The 26,738-nt window shown below is 40.5% G+C and overlaps 1 protein-coding gene across 1 annotated transcript in view; it reads right to left on the minus strand.

Moving 5' to 3' along the window:
- Window positions 1–14,488: 14,488 nt before the first annotated feature.
- PKP2 (plakophilin 2) overlaps window positions 14,489–26,738 on the minus strand; it is a 103,771-nt gene continuing 91,521 nt past the window's right edge. The window contains exons 11-13 of the mRNA XM_066258091.1: window positions 20,792–20,981; window positions 14,837–14,924; window positions 14,489–14,691 (exon numbers count right to left, since the gene is read on the minus strand). Of these exons, the coding sequence (XP_066114188.1) occupies window positions 14,623–14,691; window positions 14,837–14,924; window positions 20,792–20,981 (347 nt within the window). The 3' untranslated portion in view covers window positions 14,489–14,622. The remainder of the gene's footprint in view (window positions 14,692–14,836; window positions 14,925–20,791; window positions 20,982–26,738) is intronic.

The following is a 26,738-nucleotide window of genomic DNA, read 5'->3' on the forward strand; positions in this document are numbered from 1 at the left end:
CAGGGCTAAACACGGAGCAAGTCAAAGGGTTCCACTATCTGCTCACCAAAATTTGACTAAAACTAGGGGCTTGTTAAAAAATTATTTTATAACATCTAGAACTGCTAAGTATCCTTTTTAAAAAAATTTTTATTTATTGATTTTAGAGAGAGAGAAATTGGGGAGGGGTGGGAGTGGGAAGCATCAACTCCTAGTAGTTGCTTCCTGTATGTGCCTTGACCAGGCAAGCCCAGGGTTTTGAATCAGTGACTTCAGTGTTCCAGGTCGGTGCTTACCCTCTGTGCCACCACAGGTCAGGTGAAAACTGCTAAGTAGTTTTGGTTCAGGAAATTTCATTAAAATAGGGTATAAACTGAAGACCTGGAAGTGCCTCTCATTTCCCATCAACTCAAACATATTAAGCTCTCAGGAACAATGGCCATTCTCCAAGAGGTTAAAAGCAAAGAGTTTTTTCTTTTTCTTTTCAAAAGAATACTGTTCTCTAATTTTTAATTATTTTAGACTTTTTGTATCAGGTACTAAAGTCAGCAATGTCCATATAATGGTATTTTTTTAAAATGATGGCTGACGAGATAGGTAATGAAGCAAAGCATAAACACAGTAATTACACTGTGTATGTGGGCTTGCAGAATTCAATTAACTCTAGTCAGTCTGCAAAGAGATTAACTGCAATCTTGCTGGTGTGTGGGTATGAGTAAGAAATTTACCCCACCTAAGTAAGATAAAATGTTGCTAGAGCTTGGGTAAGGGGAATAGGTACCAAAAAAAAGCATGTGCTTTAAAAGTCCTGTTTCTTTAAGAACAGAGAGAGCTCATCTGTGGTTCCAGTGGCTTGGGTAGAATCAAACGGGACCCAGACCGTTGTCCAGGTCTGGAATCTGCCTGTAACCAGTCTGAAACAGCATTTGGGCCTGGATTTTATATGAAATGGACTCAGCCATCCTGAGGGGGTAACTTGGCTTTCCTTAGCTGCAGCAGTGACTTTCTAACCCCACAGAGACTGAGAAATGCCACAGAGATGACATAAATCAAAACAATAATTTTAATACTTCTAAGTATACCTAAAGTCTTAAAATTATAATCTGCCTACATGTTACTTAATACATTTAAGAGAATTTGACATTTTGTATTTGTGATTTTATTTTGACAGAGAGTTAGAGGGAGAAACAGAAGGAACAGATAGGGACAGACAGAAAGGGAGGGAGATGAGAAGCATCAGTTCTTCGTTGCAGCACCTTAGTTGTTCATTGATTGCTTTCTCATGTGTGCCTTAATAAGGGGGGACTGAGTGGGGGGGGGGGAAAGAGCAGAGTGAGTGACTCCTTGCTCAAGCCAGTGACTTTGGGATTCAAGCCAGTGATCTTTGGGCTCAAGCCAGCGACCTTGGGATCATGTCTATGATCTCATGCTCAAGCCAGTGGCCCCGTGCTCAAGCTAGTAAGCTCATGATTTTGAACCTGGGTCCTCAGCATCCCAGTCCAATGCTCTATCCACTGCGCCACTGCCTGGTCAGGCTGTATTTGTGATTTTAATTGGAACTGTTTAAAACTAGTCTTCCGATTTTTATGAGAATGGTATTTGACTTAGTTTGTAAATAGTAGTCGAATGTTTAAAGGAATAAGCTATTTCAAATTTCTTGACACAAGTTTCTCAGCGCCATCAAACTGCTCAGGAAAGTTTATTTGGCTAAATGTTTGGGTTATGCTGCTATATGCGCAAAAGTCTTGAGATACATTGAAATTATGTGATTAGAGTTTAGCATGCTTAACTGGATATAATTAATTAAGGTGTTATTTGGCATAAATTGCTGTTAAACTTATTAGTTCTTAGATTCCTAACCAGGCCTTGACTGGTTGGCTCAGTGGTAGAGCATCAGACCTGCATGTGGATGTCTCGGGTTCGATTCCTGGTCAGGACACACAGGAGAAGCAACCATGTGCTTCTCCACCTTTCCCCTTCTCTCTTTCTCTTCCTCTCCTGCAACCACGGCTCAATTGATTCAAGTACATCAGCCCCAGATATGCTGAGATTGGCTCTGTGGAGTCTCTGCCTCAGGTGCTAAAAATAGCTTGGTTGTAAGCATGGCCCCAGGTGGGCAGAGCATCAGCCCCAGACATGGGTCACCGGTCAGGATACATGTGGGTATCTGTCTCTCTGTCTTTCCTCCTCTCACTTGGAGAAGAAGAGAAAAAAATTGACTATTAATCAAAAGTCAAGTAAGTTTTATAAGAAAACTATTAAATTTATTGAAAATGGCCAGATATTTTAAAAACTTTTAAAATTTATTATGTTAACATGAATTCAAGTGCCCTCTCAATATAACATCCTCATTCCCAACAATGTGCCCTCCATTATACCCCCTCCCCGCTCCCTCTGGGATTTGCTGTCCTGTTATCTATATCTCTGTGCTACGTATATATAATTTCACTAATCCCTTTACCTTCTCTGATCCTGTTCCGTCATCCCGTTTGCAACAGCTGTCCTTCCATTTTCTGTGACCCCGCCTCTGGCTCTATTCTGTCTCAGTTCACTGTGTTCATTAGATTCCACATATAAATGAAATCATATATTTGTCTTTCTCTGAAAATGGCCAGATATTTCAATTGAGCTTATTGTTTAAGAAGTACATACACATCATTAAAGATTCCTTATTAACATTAAAATAAAACTCAGTGGATAAACAAAATTTGGCTCTTCTGGGAAGCTAATTTCCCCAATTACTAAAAATAAGTGTTTGGAATACTGTACCAGAAGTCAGGGCAGAGAGCAGAATTCACTAGATATCTGAGTAGAAAGAGCTGCCTGTAGGAATTTGGGTGTCACACACTGTGGAAGAGTTGGTGAAGTCAGGGGCAGCTGCTGTTGTTAATGTCTTCACACCTGTCACTTAATTAAGTCTGATTAATTAAGTCACGGCTGCCAACACTTACAGGCTGGTGACTAGACATTGGTACACTTACATCTTTTGGGATTTACTTTGCAACCACAACAGCAGCTGGAAATGGCCTCTATCTTTATACCCAGTGGCATCACACTGGCAGACCCTAAGCTGCATCCAAAACTCTTAACTGTAAGAGTCAGGAAAATGTAGTTTTTTGTCTTCTAGCCCTTATGATACAACAGGAGATAATTCAGAAATGGTAGGAGTGGGTACTGAGTGCCCAAAGACAAGATCCATGAAGCAAAAGTTCCACAAATCCTTATATGGCTATTATGACTGTGTAATGTTTCTCAAACACCACAATAGGCAGGTCAGAAACCGGATGCCTTGTCAAACAGAGCCCCCATGGATACACTGTATTAGGCAACTGTAAATGGTTTTCCAATAGAGGTTTTAAAATGTTTTTGACCTAAGTTAGCTGTATACTTAATAACTCTTTCCAGTGTATAGAAACTATTTCCTCTTGACATTTGTTAGCAAATACATCATAGAGAACAGGGTTTACTAGTCACATAGCTTTATGGACTGTATTTCAGGTACTAATTTTCCCCCAGGCAATACGGCACAGAACATGCTTCTCAGCGTACCAGCAGGCCAAGCCTGTACCTTCCAATTCCCTGTTGGAATTGTATTTATTTTTCTATCAATTAGAATTAATTTCACAACATGGCTAAAGACTGCTTTGTAAAGAGCTTTATCAACAGGATAAAGGGATCTGAAGTACAAAATGAACTTACTAAATTTGCTTCTCTTTCTCTGTATTCTTACTAGCAATTTAATCTTGTAGTTGACATTTTGATCTAGGACAGAGGTTTGGAACTTCTTTTGATTTTGCTCTAGATAATGGTGTCAAGAAGTAACAGAATTAAGTCTGATTATGAGTACATAAACCAAAATAGCCTGACCTGTGGCAGCGCAGTGGATAAAGCATCAACCTGGAATGCTGAGTTCCCCAGTTCAAAACCCTGGGCTTGCCTGGTCAAGGCACATATGGGAGTTGATGCTTCCTGCTCCTCTCCCCCTTTCTCTCTAAAATCAATAAATAATATTAAATAAAAAAGAAAAGTGAGGAAAACCTGGAGGCATGGGGAGAGAGTAGACGGGGCAAGGAGGTTCAGGAGGTGAGTTTTCCCTCATCTCTTATCACCACTGTTTTATGGAGTTTGCTGTCTGCCCTAAGGTGATCCCAGGGACACCGTGAAACAGGGCAATACAGCTGGAGACAGAGGTTGAAGTTTGCAGACCTCTGGGTGGCAACCAGATCTATTAATATAAGAGGGAGGAAGTAATTGCTACCTTTTATTTAGTACCTAGGTGTCAGGCATTCTGAAAACATTTTGTCCCCTCAAAAATCCTATGAAGTAACACTTTTCAACTCCATTTTACCAATAAGGTAAAACTGACACTCAGAAACTTGAAATAAAGAGAAGTCAGAATCCAGAAACACTTCCAGTTAAGATGGTGAAGTAAATAAACGCTGTGCTCGCCTTCTGTCATGACTACATCAAAATCACAACTAAATTATAGAACCGTCACACCGAAGGCTGCCAGACAGAAGAGAGAGAGAGAGAAGAGGAGGAGCAGGAAGCATCAACTCCCATTTTGTGCCTTGACTGAGCACGCCCAGGGTTTCAAACCACTGACCTCTGCATTCTAGGTTGATGCTTTATCCACTGCTCCACCACAGGTCAGGCTGTTATCATTCTTTTTTTTTGTGTGTGTGACAGAGACAGAGAGTGGGACAGATAGGGACCGACAGACAAGAAGGGAGAGAGACAAGAAGCATCAATTCTTTGTTGTAGCACCTTAGTTGTTCACTGATTGCTTTCTCATAATGTGCCTTGACCAGGAGGCTACAGCAGACCAAGTGACCCCTTGCTCAAGCCCACTACCTTGGGCTCAAGCTGGTGAGCCTTGATCAAACCAGGTAAGCTGGCACTCAAGCTGGCGACCTTGGGGTTTTGAACTTAGGTCCTCCACGTCCCAGTCCGATGCTCTATTTACTGTGCCACTGCCTGGTCAGGCTGATATCATTCTTAGTAATATTTTTTGGATCTGTCTCCTCAGGCAAGAGAAACAGAACAAAAACAAACAAATAAATAAATGGGACTACATCAAACCAAAGAGTTCATGCACAACAAATGAAACAATCAACAAAATGAAAAGATATTCACCAGTGTTACATCTGATAAAGGGTTAATATCCAAAATATATAAAGAACTCATATAATACAACTTAACACACACACAAACCCAAGAAATGAGATTCAAAAAATGGGCAGAGGCCCTGGCTGGTTAGCTCAGTGGATACAACATCAGCCCAGCATGCAGATGTCCCCAGTTCAATCCCCCGTCAGGGCACACATAAGAAGTGACCATCTGCTTTACTGCCCTTCCCTCTCCTCCTTCTCTCTTTTCCCCTCCTGCAGCCAGTAGTTCAAGTATTGGCCCTGGGTGCTGAGAAGAGCTCGGTTGATCTGAGTGTCAGCCTTAGGTGCTAAAAATAGCTGTTGATTTGAGCATCGGCCCAAGATGTAGATTGCCAGGTGGATCCTGGTCAGGGCACATGTGGGACTCTATTTCCTCTCCTCTCACTTAAAAAAAATGGACAGAGAACTGGAACAAACATTTTTCCAAAATGGACATACAGATGGCTAAAATCCATATGAGAAAATGTTCAACATCATTAATCATTAGGGAAATGCAAATTAAAATCACGAGATATCACCTTACATCTGGCAGAATTGTTATCATTAATAAATCAACAAACACCCTGGCTGGTTGGCTCAGTGGTAGAGCATTGGCCTGGCGTGCAGGAGTCCCGGGTTCGATTCCCAGCCAAGGCACACAGGAGAAGTGCCCATCTGCTTCTCCACCTTTCCCTTCTCCTTCCTCTCTGTCTCTCTCTTCCCCTCTGCAGCCAAGGCCCCATTGGAGCAAAGTTGGCCCAGGTGCTGAGGATGGCTCCATGGCCCCTGCCTCAGGTGCTAGAATAGCTCCGGCTACAGCAGAGCAATGCCCCAGATGGGCAGAGCATCACCCCCTGGTGGGGATGCCACGTGGATCCTGGTGGGGCGTATGTGGGAATCTGTCTGACTGCTTCCCTGCTTCTAACTTCGGAAAAATACAAAAAAACAAACAAACCCCAAAACAAAACAAAACAAAAATAAATCAACAAACAAGTGGTGGTGAGGATGTGGAGAAAAGGAAACCCTACTGCACTGTTATTGGGAATTCAGATTGTGCAGCCAGTATGAAAAACAATATGGAGATTTCTCAAAAAATTAAAAATAGAACTACCATATGACTCAGCAACCCACATCTGGGTACTTATCTGAAGAAATTCAAAGCACTATTTGAAAAGACATAAATCCTATGTTCATTGCAGCATTATTCACAGTAGCCAAGATATGGAAACAGCCTAAATGCCCATCAATAAACTAATGGATAAAGATGTACATATATAAAATGGCATATTAGCAATAACCCCCCCCCAAAATCTTTTCATTTGCAACAACATAGATGGGCTTTGAGAGTATTATGCTTAACTAAAACAAGTCAGAGAAAGACACTATATATCAATAATTTCACTTATATGTGGAATCTAAAAAAAATAAAATAGATGAAAAAACAAGAGAAAAAATTCAGATATAGAAAATAGACTGATAATGCCAGATGGGAAGGGGTTAGAGGACTGGATGAAAAAGGTGAAGGAATTAAAAATTATAAATTGGCAGTTACAAAATAGTCACGGCAATATGAAGTATAGCATAGGGATTATAGTCAATAATATTTAAGTAGTTATATATGGTGTCAGGTTGGCACTAGACTTAACTGAAGTGATCACTCCTTAAATTATTTCTGTAATCACTATGTTGTTTTACACCTGAAACTAATATAATATTGTAAGTTAACTGTAACTAAACATTTTTTAAAAAAATTAAAGAAAAAGGGCACCTTTTTCTAACCTTTAGAAGTGTGAGTCCAACGAGTCCTGAGGAAAATAAAAGTCAGATTCCAAACCCAAGTTCTCTCTATTCAGCTAAATTAATGTCTCATTGAGAAAAACAAAGATTTTTCCAACTACCTCAGGCTCAGGTCAACTTTCTTCCAACTATTCCATTCTATTGATTTGGTCAATAAAGATGTAATGTGGATTTTACAGTGAGTAGTTAAAGGTGAAGAATGGTAGATATCAAGAGAGAATGAAAAAGAAGCACAGAAGCAGCTTCTGAAACAGTTTTATTCCACCCTATTGTCTAACCGTGGTAGGCAAACTGTGGCTTGCGAGCCACATGCGGCTCTTTGGCCCCCTGAGTGTGGCTCTTCCACAAAATACCACGTGCGGGCGCTACCTCGATAAGGAATGTACCTACCTATATAGTTTAAGTTTAAAAAATTTGGCTCTCAAAAGAAATTTCAATCATTGTACTGTTGATAGTTGGCTCTGTGGACTAATGAGTTTGCCGACCACTGTATACCAACCTTACCATCTTTAGTGTTCTTGAAATCGTATTGGTTTGCCTGCAGTTCCTTGCTCTCTCATCGTTCTTTATCCACAATCTTTCACGGACTTTGTCCTAAATGCAATGTAACAGCCATAGCAGAAAAACTTCTTTCACCTGCATCCTGTCAAAGAATACTGTTATCTCACAGGGCAGAGGAAATCAGTTTGCTAAAAAACGTTGAATTCTTTCTTTCAGTGTCCCTACATAGGGAAGATGATGTTGGTCTACTACCCTGCAGCCCTTTTTCATTGTTCAGTAAAACCTTGACTTTTAAGTATTCACCATCAATGAGGCTCAGGGAGATAGGCCCAGCTTTGAGTGAAATATGGTTGGTTTAAGAAAGGAACACTAGTTTCATTCTTCTCACCAGGATTGGTTTAGAAATGGAAGTGTGATATAATTCCAGGCAATAGGAAATGAGAGATATTTGATGGAGGATTCTTGGAGGAAAAAATTTCTTTACTTATTAAAAAAACAGATGCCAGAAAGAAATGTTACTTTCTGGCCTTGGAAGTGGCTTTGTGAAGATGGGATGTTCGGAGCTGCTGTAACCATTCTGTCAACATGAAAAAATCAACCAGGACACAAAAGGTCACAGGACAAGAACGGTACAGCAGAAGGATTGAAGGAATCTGGGTTCTTAAATGACTTTAATGAGCTAGTGAAATGACCAAGCCTAATCCTGAACCTGGTCTTCCCGTTATAAGACCTTTATGTCTTTGTTATAGTAAAAACATCATTTGTTGCTTATGCCATTTTGTGTTGAATATTTTTTCATATTCAAATATAAATAGAGTATTCTAAGTGATAAACTAAAACAGGAAAAATAGAACATGACATGCTGTTTAACATGTTCATATGTAATTCTTATAAAAAGCTACTTAGGCAACACCACAAAAACAGATTACTTCTTCTATTTTTTTTAAATTAGGAGCCAAAAAAAAAATGTCCAGAGTAAGGAGTAAAAGAAATAAATTCTTAAGAAAAGAAAATTTTAAATTAATTTTATTTACTGTATATTTATTTATTTTAGTGAGAGAAGGTAGGTAGGTAGAGGGAGAGAGAGAAAACCAATTTGTTGTTCTACTTGGTCATACATTCACTGGTTGGCTCCTGAATGTGCCCTGACTGGGGATCAAACCCACAACTTGGCATTTTGGGATGATGCTCTAACCAACTGAGCTATCGAGCAGTGTGAAAGTCTTTTTGGTCAGTTTTCTAAATATTAGAATTTTCACACTCTGATTACAAGTTGTCAATTCTGACAACTCCTGGCTAGAAATGAAGATATCTTCTTTTTTTTTTTGTATTTTTCTTAGGTTGGAAACGGGGAGGCAGTCAGACAGACTCCTGCATGCGCCCGACCGGGATCCACCCGACATGCCCACCAGGGGGTGATGTTCTGCCCATCTGGGGTGTGCTCTGCCGCAATCAGAGCCATTCTAGCACCTGAGGCAGAGGGCACAGAGCCATCCTCAGCGCCCAGGCAAACTTTGCTCCAATGGAGCCTTGGCTGCGGGAGGGGGAGAGAGAGACAGAGAGGAAGGAGAGGGGGAGGGGTGGAGAAGCAGATGGGCGCTTCTCCCGTGTGCCCTGGCCAGGAATCGAACCCAGGACTCCTGCATGCCAGGCCAATGCTCTACCACTGAGTTAACCGGCCAGGGCCTGAAGATATCTTAATGATTCTCTACTTCTCAGTAAGCATTTCTTGTTTTATAAGAGATATTCCAGAAGATCCTTATGTGTCTAGACCTCCTTAATCTTCACCCTACAGTTGACGATTTTGCATTTCCAAATATACGGTAAACTGTGACAGTGTCTATCACAATGAAGCCAGTTTTACTAAGATCAGAGCAATTTCTCATAAAGGTGCTTCTGACTTTTTTTTTTTTTTTTTGCATTTTTCTGAAGCTGGAAACGGGGAGAGACAGTCAGACAGACTCCCGCATGAGCCCGACCGGGATCCACCCGGCATGCCCACCAGGGGGCGACGCTCTGCCCCTCCGGGGCGTCGCTCTGTCGCGACCAGAGCCACTCCAGCGCCTGGGGCAGAGGCCAAGGAGCCATCCCCAGCGCCCGGGCCATCCTTGCTTCAATGGAGCCTCAGCTGCGGGAGGGGAAGAGAGAGACAGAGAGGAAGGAGAGGGGGAGGGGTGGAGAAGCAGATGGGCGCTTCTCCTGTGTGCCCTGGCCGGGAATCGAACCCTGGACTTCTGCACGCCAGGCCGATGCTCTACCACTGAGCCAACCGGCCAGGGCATAAAGGTGCTTCTCACTGGTCCTCAGCTCCAGCAATAAGTTCTCAATACATGCATGTTGAAAGATGTAATTAGTAATGGAAGCCCCCTTTTTCTAAAACAAACACCCATAGAACTAGTTGTTATTGGGAAGAACATCCCAGTCTAGTTCTAAGAAAATCTGTAAGTTTGGACTTGTTTTTATTCCTTGCTAGATGTATTGTGTGTTAGCAGCATACAGGTGAAAATCAGGTTTCGTAAAGATTTAAGTGCGTCTTGATGTGAAATTTATGAGATCTGATGCTCAGCCAGATATAGGGATGTCTGCTGCTGCCTCACCTGCTTCTCTGGGCTAATGACTACCTTAGAGTTCTCCTCTGGCCTGTAGATTAGCAGCACTCCAGGTGGTGAACAGCAAATTGATGTTTCTCTGTCCCTTCCCCCCTCTCTCTAAAATAATTAAAGAAAAAAAGAGATGGACTAAAAAATAAAAGCAAAGACACCCCAAACCAGGGAACTCCAGAAAATTTAGTTAGCATTTATTGAGGACATACTGTTAGGGAATGTTTTAAGTGCTTTATAATTAGAAACCTTTAACCCTCAAAACAACCCAACAAGGTGACTACTGCTTCATTCCTATGTAACAGATAAGGAAAGCTGAGGCTCAGAGAGAGCAAGAAACTTAACCCAGCCTGTAAGTGGAGAAGCCACAATTTGAGCTCAGGTGGCTGGTTCTAGAATCAGTCCTCTTCAACACTGTCAGACTGCCCCTCTGAACTCTCCAAGAGACAAGCCAGAAAGATCCACATTTCTCCAGCATGGAAACATGAGTCTGTCGTTTTTGCTCCCCACAGAACCCCCAGTCACCCCCACCGCTGTTCACATAGCTCCTGTGCCCTTTTTAGCTGTGACTTTGGAATGTAACTTAAACTCTGTTTCAGGCTATCTTCATGTATAAAATACAAAAAAGAAAATATATACACACACTTCATGAGGATACTGTAAGGCATGCTCAATACGTCCACGACTGTCGGGCTAGTCTCTCGAGTCTCCACCTAGGGACTCTGGTCTGTCCTCTACTGTCAGGGTAACACGGTGTCATCTTCTACACGATGATCTTTCAAATTTTTAAACGCAGGTAACACAGTGCCGTTCTCCAGGCTAAATAATGCCAGATTCTTCAACTGTGTCACCCAAAGTATTGCTTTCAGAATGCTTCCTCCTTTGCTCATATTTCAAACAGCTCTTCTGCCAACGTGTGGCATCTTGATTGAGCACTTTCTTGAAGAAATCATAAAAAGAGAGAGCTCTTCTTTTTCTTATTTCTTAAAAGGTTGAAGTTAATTTCCTAAGAGTTGAAACAGTCAGTACCAGCATAAACTAAAATGTTAAACCTAAAACAGAATTTTATCTTGAGAAGTTTATTTCCTTTTTTATCTATTTTCCTTCTTCCAACAAATGCTTTACTATATTAGTTATTGAGTCTTATGATGGACCCATTACAGGGTCATGTTGGGGATGAGTTGAATGAATGTTTGGACATTTTTCTTCTCTGTCACTTTAACAAGAACAGAGTCTTTTCTGATGCAAGAAGTTACTTTAAGGAGGCCATGACCAGATGCCTTCTACATTCCCTCTTAATCCTCAGATTCCATGACTTGAGGCTTCTGTAATTTTGCTCAAAGTACACATATACTGAAGTCTTCCTTATTCCAATGCAGTAAATTCATTACATGTTAGTAAAAGGAAGTTTCATTTATAACTTTAGTATCTATAAATTATAAATATATATATATATTTCTCATTCCCCTTATAGCAAATTGCTTCTTCAGAGGGTGATTACATTGGATTTAAAGTGGTTTATCTCCTCATGCTGTTTATATTCCCATTTGATACGTTAATCCTCTATTCTGGCAGATAATCCTTTAATTATTTCCATCAGGTATAAACAAATGTTTCCAGTTTTAGAAACCCAGGGCAGCAACATACCATATTCCAGAAGACCACTGAGAATTCTTGACAAGGGAGCGGCCCTTTGGAACTATCAGCACAGATCAATGCAACGGCCCAGCTCAGCAGATCAGTTCCTTTGATCACATGGGCATGGTCGGGATACACGGGAAATATAAGTGCTTTGTGTGTTGATCTGTGATCAAAACTGATAATCAGTTTTGATAATCACAAGGACCTCCCTCAGAGGTGTTCACAGCTAGCAAAGTAGTAAAATCTTTGTAAACAGCGACGAAGCAAAACACAGGGATCTAGCATAGTCTTACCTTTTGTGGTCACAGACTCACTCCATTTACAGAAATCTAACAATAAGTAACACATTTGTGTGTCTCTTAGTTTTTATATGTTTTAGTCACTAGCTAGTTCTATCTTTCTTACAGGAAGTGTTTCTTGGTAAAGAATTTAGGACTTTAATTTTAAGAAATATAAGCAATTACAAAGTATTAAACTCTTAGTAATCAGAGTTAAAATTTATAAAGTCAAACCCTCAAATGCCATGTCAATCATACCATATATTCAAAGATACACAAATAAGATCACAATACTGATGCAGGCAATGTTATTTTTGCCTTGCTTTGTGTTGAACTTTATTGAAGGCTCCACTGGTACCTTAAAAAGTACAGAAACTTCGCCTGACCAGGCAGTCGCGCAGTGGATAGAGCATCGGACTGGGATGCGGAGGACCCAGGTTCGAGACCCTGAGGTCGCCAGCGTGAGCGTGGGCTCATCTGGTTTGAGCAAAGCTCACCAACTTGGACCCAAGGTTGCTGGCTTGAGCAAGGGGTCACTCGGTCTGCTGTAGCCCCACGGTCAAGGCACATATGAGAAAGCAATCAATGAACAACTAAGGTGTGGCAACATGCAACGAAAAACTAATGATTGATGCTTCTCATTTCTCTCCATTCCTGCCTGTCTATTCCTCTTTCTGACTCTCTCTCTGTCTCTGTAAAAAAAAAAAAAAAAAAAGTAAAAAGTACAGAAACTTCTTGAGCATATATCAAGTATCTGGAGGAGTAAGCTACTCTAAGTGCTTATTGTCAAAACTCTGGAAAAAGAGAATTTCTCTCTTCAGTATTTTAAAAATTGGTATCTAAATAATTTCAGTTTAAACTAGGTTAGTAAACTTCACTCTTCTTCATTGAGCTGTTAACACTGAAAAAAAGTCAAGTTCTATATATAACAAAGACTTACACATTCAAATTGAAAATGGGAATTTATTGTCTATTATACTTTTCTGGCCAAAAGAAGAGGAAGAGTTTTTTCCTTATTACTTTCTTATAACATTGTCGTATTTTTTTTAAAGCAAAATATAACAGAACTGTAGTTGAGAAGACTGAAATTTATATGAATGGTACTAACTACAGCCCTGTTAAAATAGCAATAGCAATAGCAATAGCAACAGCAATACAGATTTGCTTTAACAGATGACATTGTCAACTTTTAAATTTAGCACTTCTCATATCACTTCTGGATGGCCCAGCCTCAATGTAATTTCTTCATTTTTCTTCTCTAGAGTTTCCTTGACATAAGATAATGGCTTGAGGAAGATCACATGAGACTTAATGGCCTTGTGCTATTTTTTAAATGTTGGGTGGATAATGTAACTCATTAAAATGAGCTGTGTTGCCTGACCAGGCAGTGGCGCAGTGGATAGAGCATCAGACTGGGATGCTGAGGACCCAGGTTTGAAACCCTGAGGTTGCTGGCTTTAGCGTGGGCTCACCAGTTTGAGCACGGGGTTCCCGGCTTGAGCGTGGGATCATAGACATGACTCATGGTTGCTGGCTTGAGCCCAAGACCACTGGCTTGAGTAAGGGGTCACTCACTCTGTTGTAGCCCCCTGGTCAAGGCACATATGAGAAAGCAATCACTGAACAACTAAGGTGCCGCCACAAAGAGTTGCTGCTGCTTATCTCTCTCCCTTCCTGGCCCAACAGTTTGAAAGGCCTAGGTTCCTTCTGTAGCCAGAGTCTGTTCTTCCACCAGCCCCCTGCAGTGGCTGAAGAAGTCCAGAAAATTGATTACATTGAATGCTACTGCTCAGAAGAGATTTGCATTTAATGCTGTTAGAGGTAAAGCACCTCCTTGAGCCAAAATCTCATTTCCTCAGTGTTTAGAGGAAATACTGACTTTCATAGCCAGTTTCCTTTCTCTGTGGAAAAGATTAAAAACCTGCTAAGAGCACTACCTTTCAGTTCTTTTTCTATAGTCATACATGCTCTGCCATCTAAACCGAAGTTCACTTAAAAGCAAAGAAAAAAATTTAAGAGGATAAAAATAAGCAAAAATAAAAAAAACAACAACAAACTGTTCTGCCATTACATTTTCTCCTGGAAAATTTAGCAACTCTTTCTCATTTCCAGTGTTTCAACACTGCCAGACAATATGCTCATGGCTCATCGGTGAAGCACTCTGCGTGTGAGTGACAAAGCATGGGAACCAGGAAATATGCATGTAAGTCAAATCACTAAAATCCCAGAGATGCTACAACAGCTTCTTCCTTATTCTGTTACTGTCCATTCCATGTGAACTCACACTGTGCTTCCAAGGCCATGCGTTGTAAGCCCCGACCACAGGGACCCCTATTTGTAGAGGGTAAATAGAGCCTTTGCCAGTATCATCTGGTGGCAAACTTGTGAAAATCTTCCAGAAGGCCAATAAAATCATATTCTGATGATCTGCTTTCTGGATTTGGCGGACTATGGACACAGAAAAGAATAAAAACATGACATGCTTTTTTTTTTTTGACGTTTCTTGAACTGGGAAGTAGAAAAATAGATGTTTTCTTTTCTTTCTCTCCTCTCTTTCTTTCTTTCTTTCTTTCTTTCTTTCTTTCTTTCTTTCTTTCTTTCTTTCTTTCTTTCTTTCTTTCTTTCGTGGCTGAGAATGGTGAGGTTGGTATTTCTGAGAGCACTTTTTCACTTTCCTCAGTCTTTAAGGGTGTGGTAGGCTTTAGTAGTCCGGCTGTTGACAAAATCTGTCTTCTTAAACTGAGCCTTCGGAATAAACAAGCAAAAATGTGAACGGTAACATTTGGACACGTAAAAATGCTACTCTTAGTGATTTCTCACAGGGGGCAGTCAAGCAGGCCACAGGATCTGGCTCTGTTGGCTACGACCCACGCCCTTCCATCACTCTTACCTTCTTGTAGGCATTATGGAGCTCCGTGTGCGTCCACAGAGAATATAAGAGAACAGAAGCAGCTTTACTTGCTTTGTTGGAGGCATAGCTGAAAGAAGAAGAGGGCACGCCAGGATCAGTGAGAGTGTGTGTGGGCTCCCAGAGGTGGCCTCTGACGTTCTGTTCAACCTCTTTGAGTGCTGTCACTCAGCAGCCCTCCATGAAGTCAGGCTACTCAACAGCAACAAGAGAATTAAGTCTACGGCCGCACCACCCTGAACTCACCCGATCTCGTCTGATCTTGGAAGCTAAACAGGGTCAGGCCTGGTTAGTACTTGAATGGGAGAATGAAATGGTGTCACAGACCAGGGACCGCTTTTCAAAAATTGTTAATACATTTTTTAAAACCTGTAACACAGTGCTAAAACTAAGTAGTTTACAGAGCAAATTCTTGATATTTTTTAAGGACTATATCCTTAGACATGTTATAGATCCTTTATTTAGAGAATATAACTGACACTTGTATATTTATATTGTCATTTATAGATAATAAATACATTTGTATGTTTGTATGTGTATACATATATATATGAATGCAAATATAAGAACATAAGACTGAAAAATATATATCCCTCTCTTGACTGACTGCCTCTATAAAGGTAGGGGTAAAGTAATATTTTCAAGTTAATGAAATAAATTCTTATTGAAACATTGTTAAAATAGTTTCTTTCATTCTTTTTTTTATTAGATGAGAGGCAGGAGGCAGGTAGGCAGAGATAGATTCCCACATGTACCTCAATGGCAATCAACCCAGCAAGCCCCCCACAGGGCGATGCTCTGCCTATCTGAGGCTGCTGCTCTGCTGCTCGGCAACAGAGCTATTTCAGCACCTGAGGCCATTCTCAGCACCCTTGCTCAAATTGCTCGAACCATTCGACATTTGAGCCATGGCTGTGGGAGAGGAGGAGAAAGAGAGAGTGAGAGAGAAAGAATGAAAGAGAGAAGAGGGAGGGGGTGGGGTGGAGAAGCAGATGGTCATTTCTCCTGTGTCCCCTGACCAGGAATTGAACCCAGGACTTCCACACACCAGGCCAATACTCTACTGCTGAGCCAACCAGCCAGGGCCTGTTAAAATAGTTTCAAAATGTCTTTGTTCTTGTACAGAGCAAATGTAAAATGTGTTCCTACTTTAAATTCAACCTCATTGAATTTAAGTTTGTACTTAAGTTTTTGATGTTTTGCTTTTAAATTTGTCCTTCATTTCCTGTTTCTGGCTGAGGAGAAAATGCTTTGATTGTTCTCTCTTCTATCACTGAACTACCACATGGCTGAATTTATTTTTCTAACAAAGAAACAGTATCTTTTATTTTTCCTACCATAGGAATTTGTAAACATGCAGCCCAAAATAGACAACACAAATCAGAGCTGTATGGAGAGGCACCTGCTGGTTTACTCATCAGCTAAAAGCCTTGCTCTTCCATACCAACATGGCAGAGAGGTTACAGCAAACCACCCCTGACAGACTTCCTGGGCACCTCGTGGACTCTCAGAGCAGCTTGCTCATAACCAAGATACTAAGTAATCCATTAAAGCTATGGTTCTCTAATATTTAAAATTGGGAAAAGTTCTTAAATACCAAGTGAAGGGGAACAGAATACATCACCCCACAAAATGCCTCTGGCACAGGATTATTCTAGGCTAATAATTTTAAAGAAACAGCAGACACAGGGAGAGCTCTGAAAACTGAGAAGTTACCCTTTGTAAAAGACATTTGCATTTATAAGGGGAATCTCCATTTGTAAGGAGTGTTTTCCCCCCTCTGTATCAGAAAGTGAAGGATGACAAAGTCTTTAGAAACTTTTATCAATGGAGAGGGAAAAGACTTAAATTTGTATAATAACCTTTGTTTACTGTGCTTTTTTGCTGGTAACCATCTCCATCCCAACATCTTTTGTCTTTAGCTGGCGATGTTATTTAAGGAGGCGACTTGGGCCATTTTAAGGAGTTACTTAGTTATTCTGGGTCTCTCCCATGTGTACAGAAGGTCTACCATGTTATCAAATTTCTGTTTATCTCCTGTTAACTTGTCTTTTTTTTTTTTTTTTTTTTTTTGTATTTTTCTGAAGCTGGAAACGGGAGGCAGTCAGACAGACTCCCGCATGCGCCCGACCGGGATCCACCCGGCACGCCCACCAGGGGGCGATGCTCTGCCCATCTGGGGCGTTGCTCTGTCGCGACCAGAGCCACTCTAGCGCCTGGGGCAGAGGCCAAGGAGCCATCCCCAGCGCCCAGGCCATCCTTTGCTCCAATGGAGCCTTGGCTGCGGGAGGGGAAGAGAGAGACAGAGAGGGAGGAGAGGGGGAGGGGTGGAGAAGCAGATGGGCGCTTCTCCTGTGTGCCCTGGCCGGGAATCGAACCCTGGACTTCTGCACACCAGGCCGACGCTCTACCACTGAGCCAACCGGCCAGGGTAACTTGTCTTTTTTTAACAAGGATGTCTCAGCCAAGAACCTAGAAGGGTAGAAAAAAATTATTTTTCCTCTCCCTCACAAGAGTGTTATATTTGCAAAGTTTGTTTATAAGTTGGTTGATAGCACTTGGGAACTCATTTATTCAAAGATAAAATATTATAAATGACAACTGGTCCTCAGGCTGGCCCAAGTGAAAGGATTTAGCCTAGAATAAAACCAGAGGATATGAAATAGAGAATGTCACACATGCCCCCCTCAGAACAGAACTTATGAGCTGGGAGACTGATTCCCTGTAAATGCTAATAAAAGAGGACAGACCCCCCTCCCCCTCCACTGCCAAGTAGCTTGTTGCAGCACCGTTTATCAGAATTGCAATTCCTCTGCTCTTCCCCAGTGAACTCATATTCTGGTCATTTGAGCTTGCCTCAGTTAATGTCTTCACTTAGGTAGACCCCCACAAATTATAGGTCAGCTATACAACACTCTGGCAAGGAAGCAGCAGGCAGAGCCAGCAGAGGTTCCTTGTTGACTTACTTTTTCTTTTTTAGACAGGGCATATGAGGACTAGCTCACAAATGGACACTCGGCAACATGGAAGCAACAGAGAAGCATATCTATATGTTGCTAAGCTATTAGAAGTTTCTAAAAGTGCGTATTCCAATATGCTGGTTATGCCTGAATACACAAGTAATTAAAATCATATGGTCTTATGGAGATTTGCTCCATAAGAAATTTGGATGACTATCTGTTGGGCAGATAAAATATATTATGCTCACTTTGTTAAAGATGGCGCTGCCTACGTGGAGGCCGTTGCCCAGGTGATATTAATGTGTGTCTCTGTGGGCTGTGGGCAGGCAGAATCCTTGTAGCCTGGGGCTTGGTTTTGGGATTAAGCCTTTCCCACCCTTTTTGATGTGGGGTGGTACAATCCCATCATGCCCCAGATAAGTGACTTTGTATCAGAAACTTCCCTATTGCCCTGGCCGGTTGGCTCAGCGGTAGAGCGTCGGCCTAGCGTGCGGAGGACCTGGGTTCGATTCCCGGCCAGGGCACACAGGAGAGGCGCCCATTTGCCTCTCCACCCCTCAGCCGCGCTTTCCTCTCTGTCTCTCTCTTCCCCTCCCGCAGCCAAGGCTCCATTGGAGCAAAGATGGCCCGGGCGCTGGGGATGGCTCTGTGGCCTCTGCCTCAGGCGCTGGAGTGGCTCTGGTCGCAACATGGCGACACCCAGGATGGGCAGAGCATCGCCCCCTGGTGAGCAGAGCTTCGCCCCTGGTGGGCGTGCCGGGTGGATCCCGGTCAGGCGCATACGGGAGTCTGACTGTCTCTCCCTGTTTCCAGCTTCAGAAAAAAAAAAAAAAAAAAAAAAGAAACTTCCCTATTTTGTATATTGGATTAAAATACAATTGGATTTCTACATTATAAAATAGGGGCAGAACGGGAGCTTGCTCTTGGTTCCTGAGATTAGCATGAGAGAGCAGAAAGAGCACAGCAGAGAGCAGAGAAAGGCCACGTGGAGGAGGCCAGGAGAAGCAGCCAAGATGGCGGAGTGTTGAGTGAGAGGCCAGTTTGTGCAGAGTTTGTGCAGAGAGAAGGAAGGAGATGGGGAACAGAGGTGAATAAGTCTGGTGTGCTAGAAACCTTTGATTCTGGGAAACTCGGATAAGTCAGTAGGTTTTGGAGCCCAGTGTGTGTTTTTACTTGCCCACCGGGTGCAAGCTAGGATTAAAGAAGATGGCCCATCAGTTTTTGGCTCCTTTGTTTCTTTACTGACTGTCCGAATCCAATGCGAACCTGCATGGGCCGGGCTGTTCTGATGGTGGCCCTGGCCTTGGCTACTGGCTTTACACTATCCCAAATAGTCATTTTTATTTTGCAGAAATAATTTGTTGTTTCCATGAAGACAGAGCAACTGCTATCTGCCAGGATCTGCAGACAGGTGAATAGTCTTTGCTCTTGGGGAAATGACCTTCTAACCAGTACTCCTTTTAATCACGTGACTCTGTATGTGGTCTTCATTCTCATGAGCTTTGCCAGAGGAAGACTGCAGAGCATGGGTGGGTTTAACTGGGTGGCGTGTGGTGGCGGACATGTGTGATTGTCCCGGCTACCACACACCCCTACGCTCATCGTTGTGTGGCCAAGCACACGTTTGTCCATTATAAGTGAAGTCTGTTTGCTTTGCAACTCATTAGAACTGAGCTGCAACATTTCTTTTTTGTTTATTTACAGAAGGAACTTGTATTGAACACGTCAAACAATTCAGAATTGCATAAAGAAAAAAAGATAATAATCTTCATGCCCCGTTTGAATCCCATCACTATAAATTAAGTAATAATAATAATTTGGTTACACTAAGGTTTTCATTCTCTTGCTCCCTTTTTTAAATAGGGAAAATTCAAAGACAGAAACTGGGATGTGGGCTGATGTATATGCATTAGACCTTCTGTTCTCAAAAGGGAAAAAGAGGTGGAAAGAGATGAGATAAACTGGGCTAGAATTTATTATGCTGCCTCCCGCTTCTTGCGTTATCACTACTTCTTCTTAGCCACATGGGCTGACACTGGCTCCACAGACTTCAGAGAGGAAAAGGGTACTCCCTGTCCACAGGACTCCCACTCTGCCTATAGTCTGCTGTTCTTAAATCACAGCTGTAGTTCTCAGAAACAAATTCATTAATTTGACCACCTGACCAAGTGGTGGAGCAGTGGACAGAGCAGCAGCTGGGGATGCTCAGGCCACAGGTTTAAAACCCTGAGGTCACTGGATTGAGAGCAGGATCACCAGCTTGAGTGGGTGGTCGCCGGCTTGAGAGTGGTTGCTGGCTTGAGCCCAAAGGTTGCTGGCTTGAACCCCAAGGTTGCTGGCTTGAGTAAGGGGTCACTGGTGTGGCTGGAGTCCCCAGGCAAGGCACATATGAGAAAGCAATCAATGAACAACTAAGGTGCCACAAATTAACTCATTAGTGGTCGGCAAACTCATTAGTTAACAGAGCCAAATATCAACAGTACAACGACTGAAATTTCTTTTGAGCCAAAATTTTTAAAAATGTTTATTTACTGATTTTAGAGAGAGAGGAAGGAAGAGAGAGAGAAAGAGAGACAGGAACATCAATCTGTTCCTGTATGTGCCCAGACAAGGGATCAAACCGGCAACCTCTATGCTTCGGGATGATGCTCCAACCAACTGAGCTATCTGGCCAGGACTGAGCCAGATTTTTTAAACTTAAACTATATAGGCAGGTACATTCCTTATTGAGGTAGCGCCCACATGTGGTACTTTGTGGAAGAGCCACACTCAAGGGGCCAAAGAGCTGCATGTGGCTCGCGAGCCGCGGTTTGCCGACCACTGCATTAGGTCAATAAAATACTGGAAGCTATGGAGTATGATTATCTCTGAATCCTGTCCATGGCCCTCAATGACTGAATGTTCACAACCATATTTACACATGGGAGTGGTGGTGGGAAAGGGGAGACAGCTGATGGGTAGATGCTAAAGAACTTACGTGTCGCCTGTGCTGATAGTCATAATTTTCTGCAGGCCCCCAGTGTTTAGAAGGTCCTGGGCATTCTGGTAACTATTCTGGATTATGTTGTTCAAAGTGTAACAGGCAGAGGCTGTAGTTTCAATGAGAAGCTCAGTAGTTGGAACTGTGTCAGGAATTATGGAAACCAAATCGGGCAGAGTTTCTTTGGCTAAAAAATGAAAGAAAAAGAACACTTGATTAAAAAAATTGTTTCTTTTTTTTAAAGATTTTATTTATTTATTTTTTAATTTTATTTATTCATTTTAGAGAGGAGAAAGAAAGGGAGAGAGAGACGAGAGAGAGACAGAGAGAGAAGGTGGGGAGGAGCTGGAAGCATCAACTCCCATATGTGCCTTGACCAGGCAAGCCCAGGGTTTCGAACTGGCAACCTCAGCATTTCCAGGTCGACACTTTATCCACTGCGCCACCACAGGTCAGGCAAAAAATTGTTTCTTAATCACAAGATCTCAATATATTTTGGGTAAAGAACATTTTAAAAAGGAAATACAACTGGTTAACAGTACATGGAAAGATGTAACTTTTCTAATACTTGAGTTTTAAAAGGATTTTTATAAAGATGACGTTCTGTGCTCAATACACTGGAAATCTTTTTAGAAAGTAATTTGACAGAAATGTCAAGAATTTAAAAATTTTTCACATTCTTTGATTTAGTAATTCTACTTCTGGAAATTCATTCTAAAAATATCACATTAAAGATAAAAAAAAACTTTTATGCAGCTATCTTTATTATATATATAGTATTATATATAAATGGAAAATTATGATAAGCCTAAATATTCCAATAGAATATAATTAACTAAAATATATCTGCAAAAGTTTTTACGTATCACAAAATCTATCTATGAAGCCTGTAAACAACAAGAAAATATTTATATTACTATTCCATGTGAAAAATCCATATATTTATATAAAGAATACATAATATTGTAACATTAGGAAACAAAATGCACATAAGCATCCTTAGAAGAAATATATTAAAATGTTTATAGTTGTTTTTCTACAATATTGATAATGACCGAAACATATTTTAAAAAAAATTATCTCTGCTGCCCAAAGTTTCTTTACTATATAATTAATACTATTATTTTTGTTAAAAAGACAGATTTTAAATTTATATTTTTCACTAAGTATATAAGTTCTTGGTAGTAGGGTTTTATTTTGGCTTCTTTTGTAGTAACAAGAGAGGTATTAAGAGTTGATGATTTCATTATAACTTGCCCTATGGTATATATATTTTGGGCAGTATGAATTTGTACTTGATGTTCTGCAATAATTCTTCTTTTTTTTTTTTTTTTGTATTTTTCTGAAGCTGGAAACAGGGAGAGACAGTCAGACAGACTCCCGTATGCACCCGACCGGGATCCACCCAGCACGCCCACCAGGGGCGAAGCTCTGCTCCTTTGGGGCATCGCTCTGTTGCGACCAGAGCCACTCTAGCACCTGGGGCAGAGGCCAAGGAGCCATCCCCAGCGCCTGGGCCATCTTTGCTCCAATGGAGCCTTGGCTGTGGGAGGGGAAGAGAGAGAGAGAGAGGAAGGGGGGGGGTTGGAAAAGCAAATGGGCGCTTCTCCTATGTGCCCTGGCCGGGAATAGAACCCGGGTCCCCCCGCACGCCAGGCCGATACTCCACCGCTGAGCCAACCGGCCAGGGCCTAATTCTTCCTGTTTTTTAATAAATAAATTTTTATTAATGTTATTGGGGTGACATCAATAAATCAGGGTACATATATTCAAAGAAAACATGTCCAGGTTATCTTGTCATTCAATTATGTTGCATACCAATCACCAAAGTCAGATTGTCCTCCATCACCCTCTATTTAGTTTTCTTTGTGCCCCTCCCTTCCCTCCCCCTCTCCCTCCTTCCCTCCTGCGCTCCCCCTCCCCTGCACTGCCCCAGTAACCACCACACTCTTGTCCATGTTTCTTAGTCTCGATATTATGTCCCACCAATATATGGAATCATGTAATTCTTGTTTTTTTCTGATTTACTTATTTCACTCCATATAATGTTATCAAGATCCCACCATTTTGTTGTAAATGATCTGATAGTATCATTTCTATGGCTGAGTAGTATTTCATAGTGTATATGTGCCACATCTTCTTTATCCAGTCTTCTATTGAAGGGCTTTTGGTTCCATGTCTTGGCCACTGTGAACAATGCTGCAATGATCATGGGGTTACATGTATCTTTACGTATCAATGTTTCTGAGTTTTGGGGGTATATACCCAGTAGAGGGATTGCTGGGTCATAAGGTAATTTTATTTTTAGTTTTTTGAGGAACCACCATACTTTCTTCCATAATGGTTGTACTACTTTACAGTCCCACCAACAGTGAATGAGGGTTCCTTTTTCTCCACAGCCTCTCCAACATTTGCTATTACCTGTCTTCTTGATAATAGCTAATATAACAGGTGTGAGGTGGTATCTCATTATAGTTTTGATTTGCATTTCTCTAATAACTAATGAAGATGAGCATCTTTTCATACATCTGTTGGCCATTTGTATTTCTTCCTGGGAGAAGTATCTGTTCATGTCCTCTTCCCATTTTTTCATTGGATTGTTTGTTGTTGAGTTTTATGAGTTCTTTGTAAATTTTGGATATTAGGCCCTTATCCGAGCTGTTGTTTGAAAACATCATTTCCCATTTAGTTGGCTGTCTGTTTATTTTGATATCAGTTTCTCTTGCTGAGCAAAAACTTTTTAGTCTGATGTAGTCCCATTAATTTATCTTTGCCTTCATTTCTCTTGCCTTTGGAGTCAAATTCATAAAATGCTCTTTAAAACCCAGGTCCATGAGTTTAGTACCTATGTCTTCTTCTATGTACTTTATTGTTTCAGGTCTTATATTTAGGTCTTTGATCCATTTTGAATTAATTTTATACATGGGGACAAGCTGTAGTCGAGTTTCATTCTTTTGCATGTGGCTTTCCAATTTTCCCAGCACCATTTGTTGAAGAGGCTTTCTTTTCTCCATTGTGTGTTGTTGGCCCCTTTATCAAAAATTATTTGACCATATTTATGTGATTTTATTTCTGGACTTTCTATTCTGTTCCATTGGTCTGAGTGTCTATTTTTCTGCCAATACCATGCTGTTTTGATTGTCGTGGCCCTATAATATAGTTTGAAGTCAGGTATTGTAATGCCCCCAGCTTCATTCTTTTTCCTTAGGATTGCTTTGGCTATTCAGGGTTTTTTATAGTTCCATATAAATCTGATGATTTTTTGTTCCATTTCTTTAAAAAATGTCATAGGAATTTTGATGGGAACTGCATTAAATTTATAAATTCTTTTGGGTAATATGGCCATTTTGATTATATTTATTCTTCCTATCCAAGAACAAGGAATATTTTTCCATCTCATTGTATCTTTTGCAATTTCCCTTAACAATGCTTTGTAGTTTTCGTTATATAGGTCCTTTACATTCTTTGTTATGTTTATTCCTAGGTATTTTATTTTTTTGTTGCAATTGTGAAGGGGATTATTTTTTGAGTTCGTTTTCTAATATTTCCTTGTTGGCATAATAGAAAGGCTATGGACTTTTGTATGTTAATTTTGTATCCTGCGACCTTACTGTATTGGTTTATTGTTTCTAGTAATCTTTTTGTGGAGTCTTTGGGGTTTTCGATGTATAGGATCATATCATCTGCAAAAAGTGATACCTTTACTTCTTCTTTTCCAATATGGATGCCTTTTATTTCTTTCTCTTGTCTGATTGCTCTGGCCAGAACTTCTAGTACCATATTAAATAAGAGTGGAGAGAGTGGACAACCCTGTCTTGTTCCTGATTTAAGGTGGAAAGTCCTCAGTTTTATGCTATTTAATATGATGTTGGTTGATGGTTTATCATATATGGCCTTTATCATGTTGAGGTATTTTCCTTTATACCCATTTTGTTGAGTGTCTTAAACATAAAGTTGTGTTGTATTTTAGCGAATGCCTTTTCTGCATCTATTGATAAGATCATGTGGTTTTTGTTCTTTGTCTTGTTGATATGGTGTATTACGTTAACCGTTTTACATATGTTGAACCATCCTTGAGATTCTGGGATGAATCCCACTTGATCATGATGTATTATTTTTTTTAATATGTTGTTGTATTCGATTTGCCAGTATTTTGTTTAATATTTTAGCATCTGTATTCATTAGAGATATTGGTCTGTAGTTTTCTTTTTTTGTGCCGTCCTTGCCAGGTTTCGGTATGAGGGTTATGTTGGCCTCATAAAATGTGTTTGGAAGTATTGCTTCTTCTTCAATTTTTTTGAAGACTTTGAGTAGAATAGGAACAAAGTCTTCTTTGAATGTTTGATAGAATTCACTAGTATAACCGTCTGGGCCTGAACTTTTATTTTGGGGGAGGTTTTTAATATTTTTTTCTATTTCCTCCCTGCTAATTGGTTTGTTTAGGCTTTCTGCTTCTTCATGACTCAGTCTAGGAAGGTTGTATTGTTCCAGGAATTTATCCATTTCTTCTAGATTGTTGAATTTGGTGGCATATAGTTTTTCGTAGTATTCTACAATAATTCTTTGTATATCTATGATGTCTGTAGTGATTTCTCCTCTTTCATTTTAGATTTTGTTTATATGAGTCCTTTCTCTTTTTTCCTTGGTGAGTCTTGCCAAGGGTTTGTTAATTTTGTTGATCTTTTCAAAGAACCAGCTCCTTGTTTAATTAATTTTTTCTATAGTTTTTCTGTTCTCTATTTCATTTATTTCTGCTCTGATTTTTATTATTTCCTTTCTTCAGCTGGTTTTGGGTTGTCTTCTTCTTTTTCTAGTTCCTTAAGTTATGAAGTTAAGTGGTTCACTTAGGCTCTCTCTTGTTTGTTCATATAGGCCTGAAGGGATATGAACTTCCCTCTTATTACTGCTTTTGCTGCATCCCATAGATTCTGATATGTTGTATTGTCATTTTCATTTGTCTTTATATATTTTGATCTCTGCGCTTATCTCTTCTTTGACCCATTCATTTTTTAAAAGTATGTTGTTTAGTTTCCACATATTTGTGGGTCAGTTTCAAGGCTTTATGATCAGAAAATATGCTTGGTACAATTTCAATTTTTCTGAATTTGCTGATGTTATTTTTGTGGCCCAACATATGGTCAATTCTTGAGAATGTTCCATGTACACTAGAGAATAATGTATATTCTGCCGCTTTGGGATGAAGTGTCCTGTAGATGTCTATCATATCCAGGTGCCATAGTGTTTCATTTAAGGCCAACATATCTTTATTGATTCTCTGTTTGGATGACTGATCTAGAGCCGTCAGCGGTGTATTGAGGTCTCCAATTATGATTGTATTTTTGTCAGTTCTTGTTTTAAGGTCAATAAGAAGCTGTCTTATATATTTTGGTGCTCCTTAGTCTGGTGTATATATATTAAGGATTGTTATGTCTTCTTCATTCAGTGTCCCCTTAATCATTATGAAATGACCATTTTTGTCTCCGAGTACTTTTTCTGTCTTGTAGTCTGCATTATTAGATATGAGTATTGCTACACCTGCTTTTTGTTGGATGTTATTTGCTTGGAGCATTGTTTTCACTTTAAATTTGTTTTTATCCTTGTTGCTTAGATGTGTTTCTTGTAGGCAGCATACAGTTGGATTTTCTTTTTTAATCCATTCTGCTACTCTGTGCCTTTTTATTGGTGAGTTTAATCCATTTACATTTAGTATAATTATTGACACTTGTGGGTTCTCTATTGCCATTTTATAAATTGCTTTCTGTTAGTTTTGCATCTTGTTTGATTCTTCTCTTTTGTTTTTCTATCATTTGTTTTTGTTTGCTTGTATTCCATACTTCTTTTCTCTGTTGCTACCTTTTTTAAGTCATATGCTTCTGTGGTGGTTTTTTCAAGTGTGGTTACCATTAAGTAATGAAAAGGGTACCTACCATATTCATTCTAGTAC

This window comes from Saccopteryx bilineata, chromosome 2 (assembly GCF_036850765.1).
Source record: "Saccopteryx bilineata isolate mSacBil1 chromosome 2, mSacBil1_pri_phased_curated, whole genome shotgun sequence".
Classification (NCBI taxonomy): Eukaryota; Metazoa; Chordata; class Mammalia; order Chiroptera; family Emballonuridae; genus Saccopteryx; species Saccopteryx bilineata.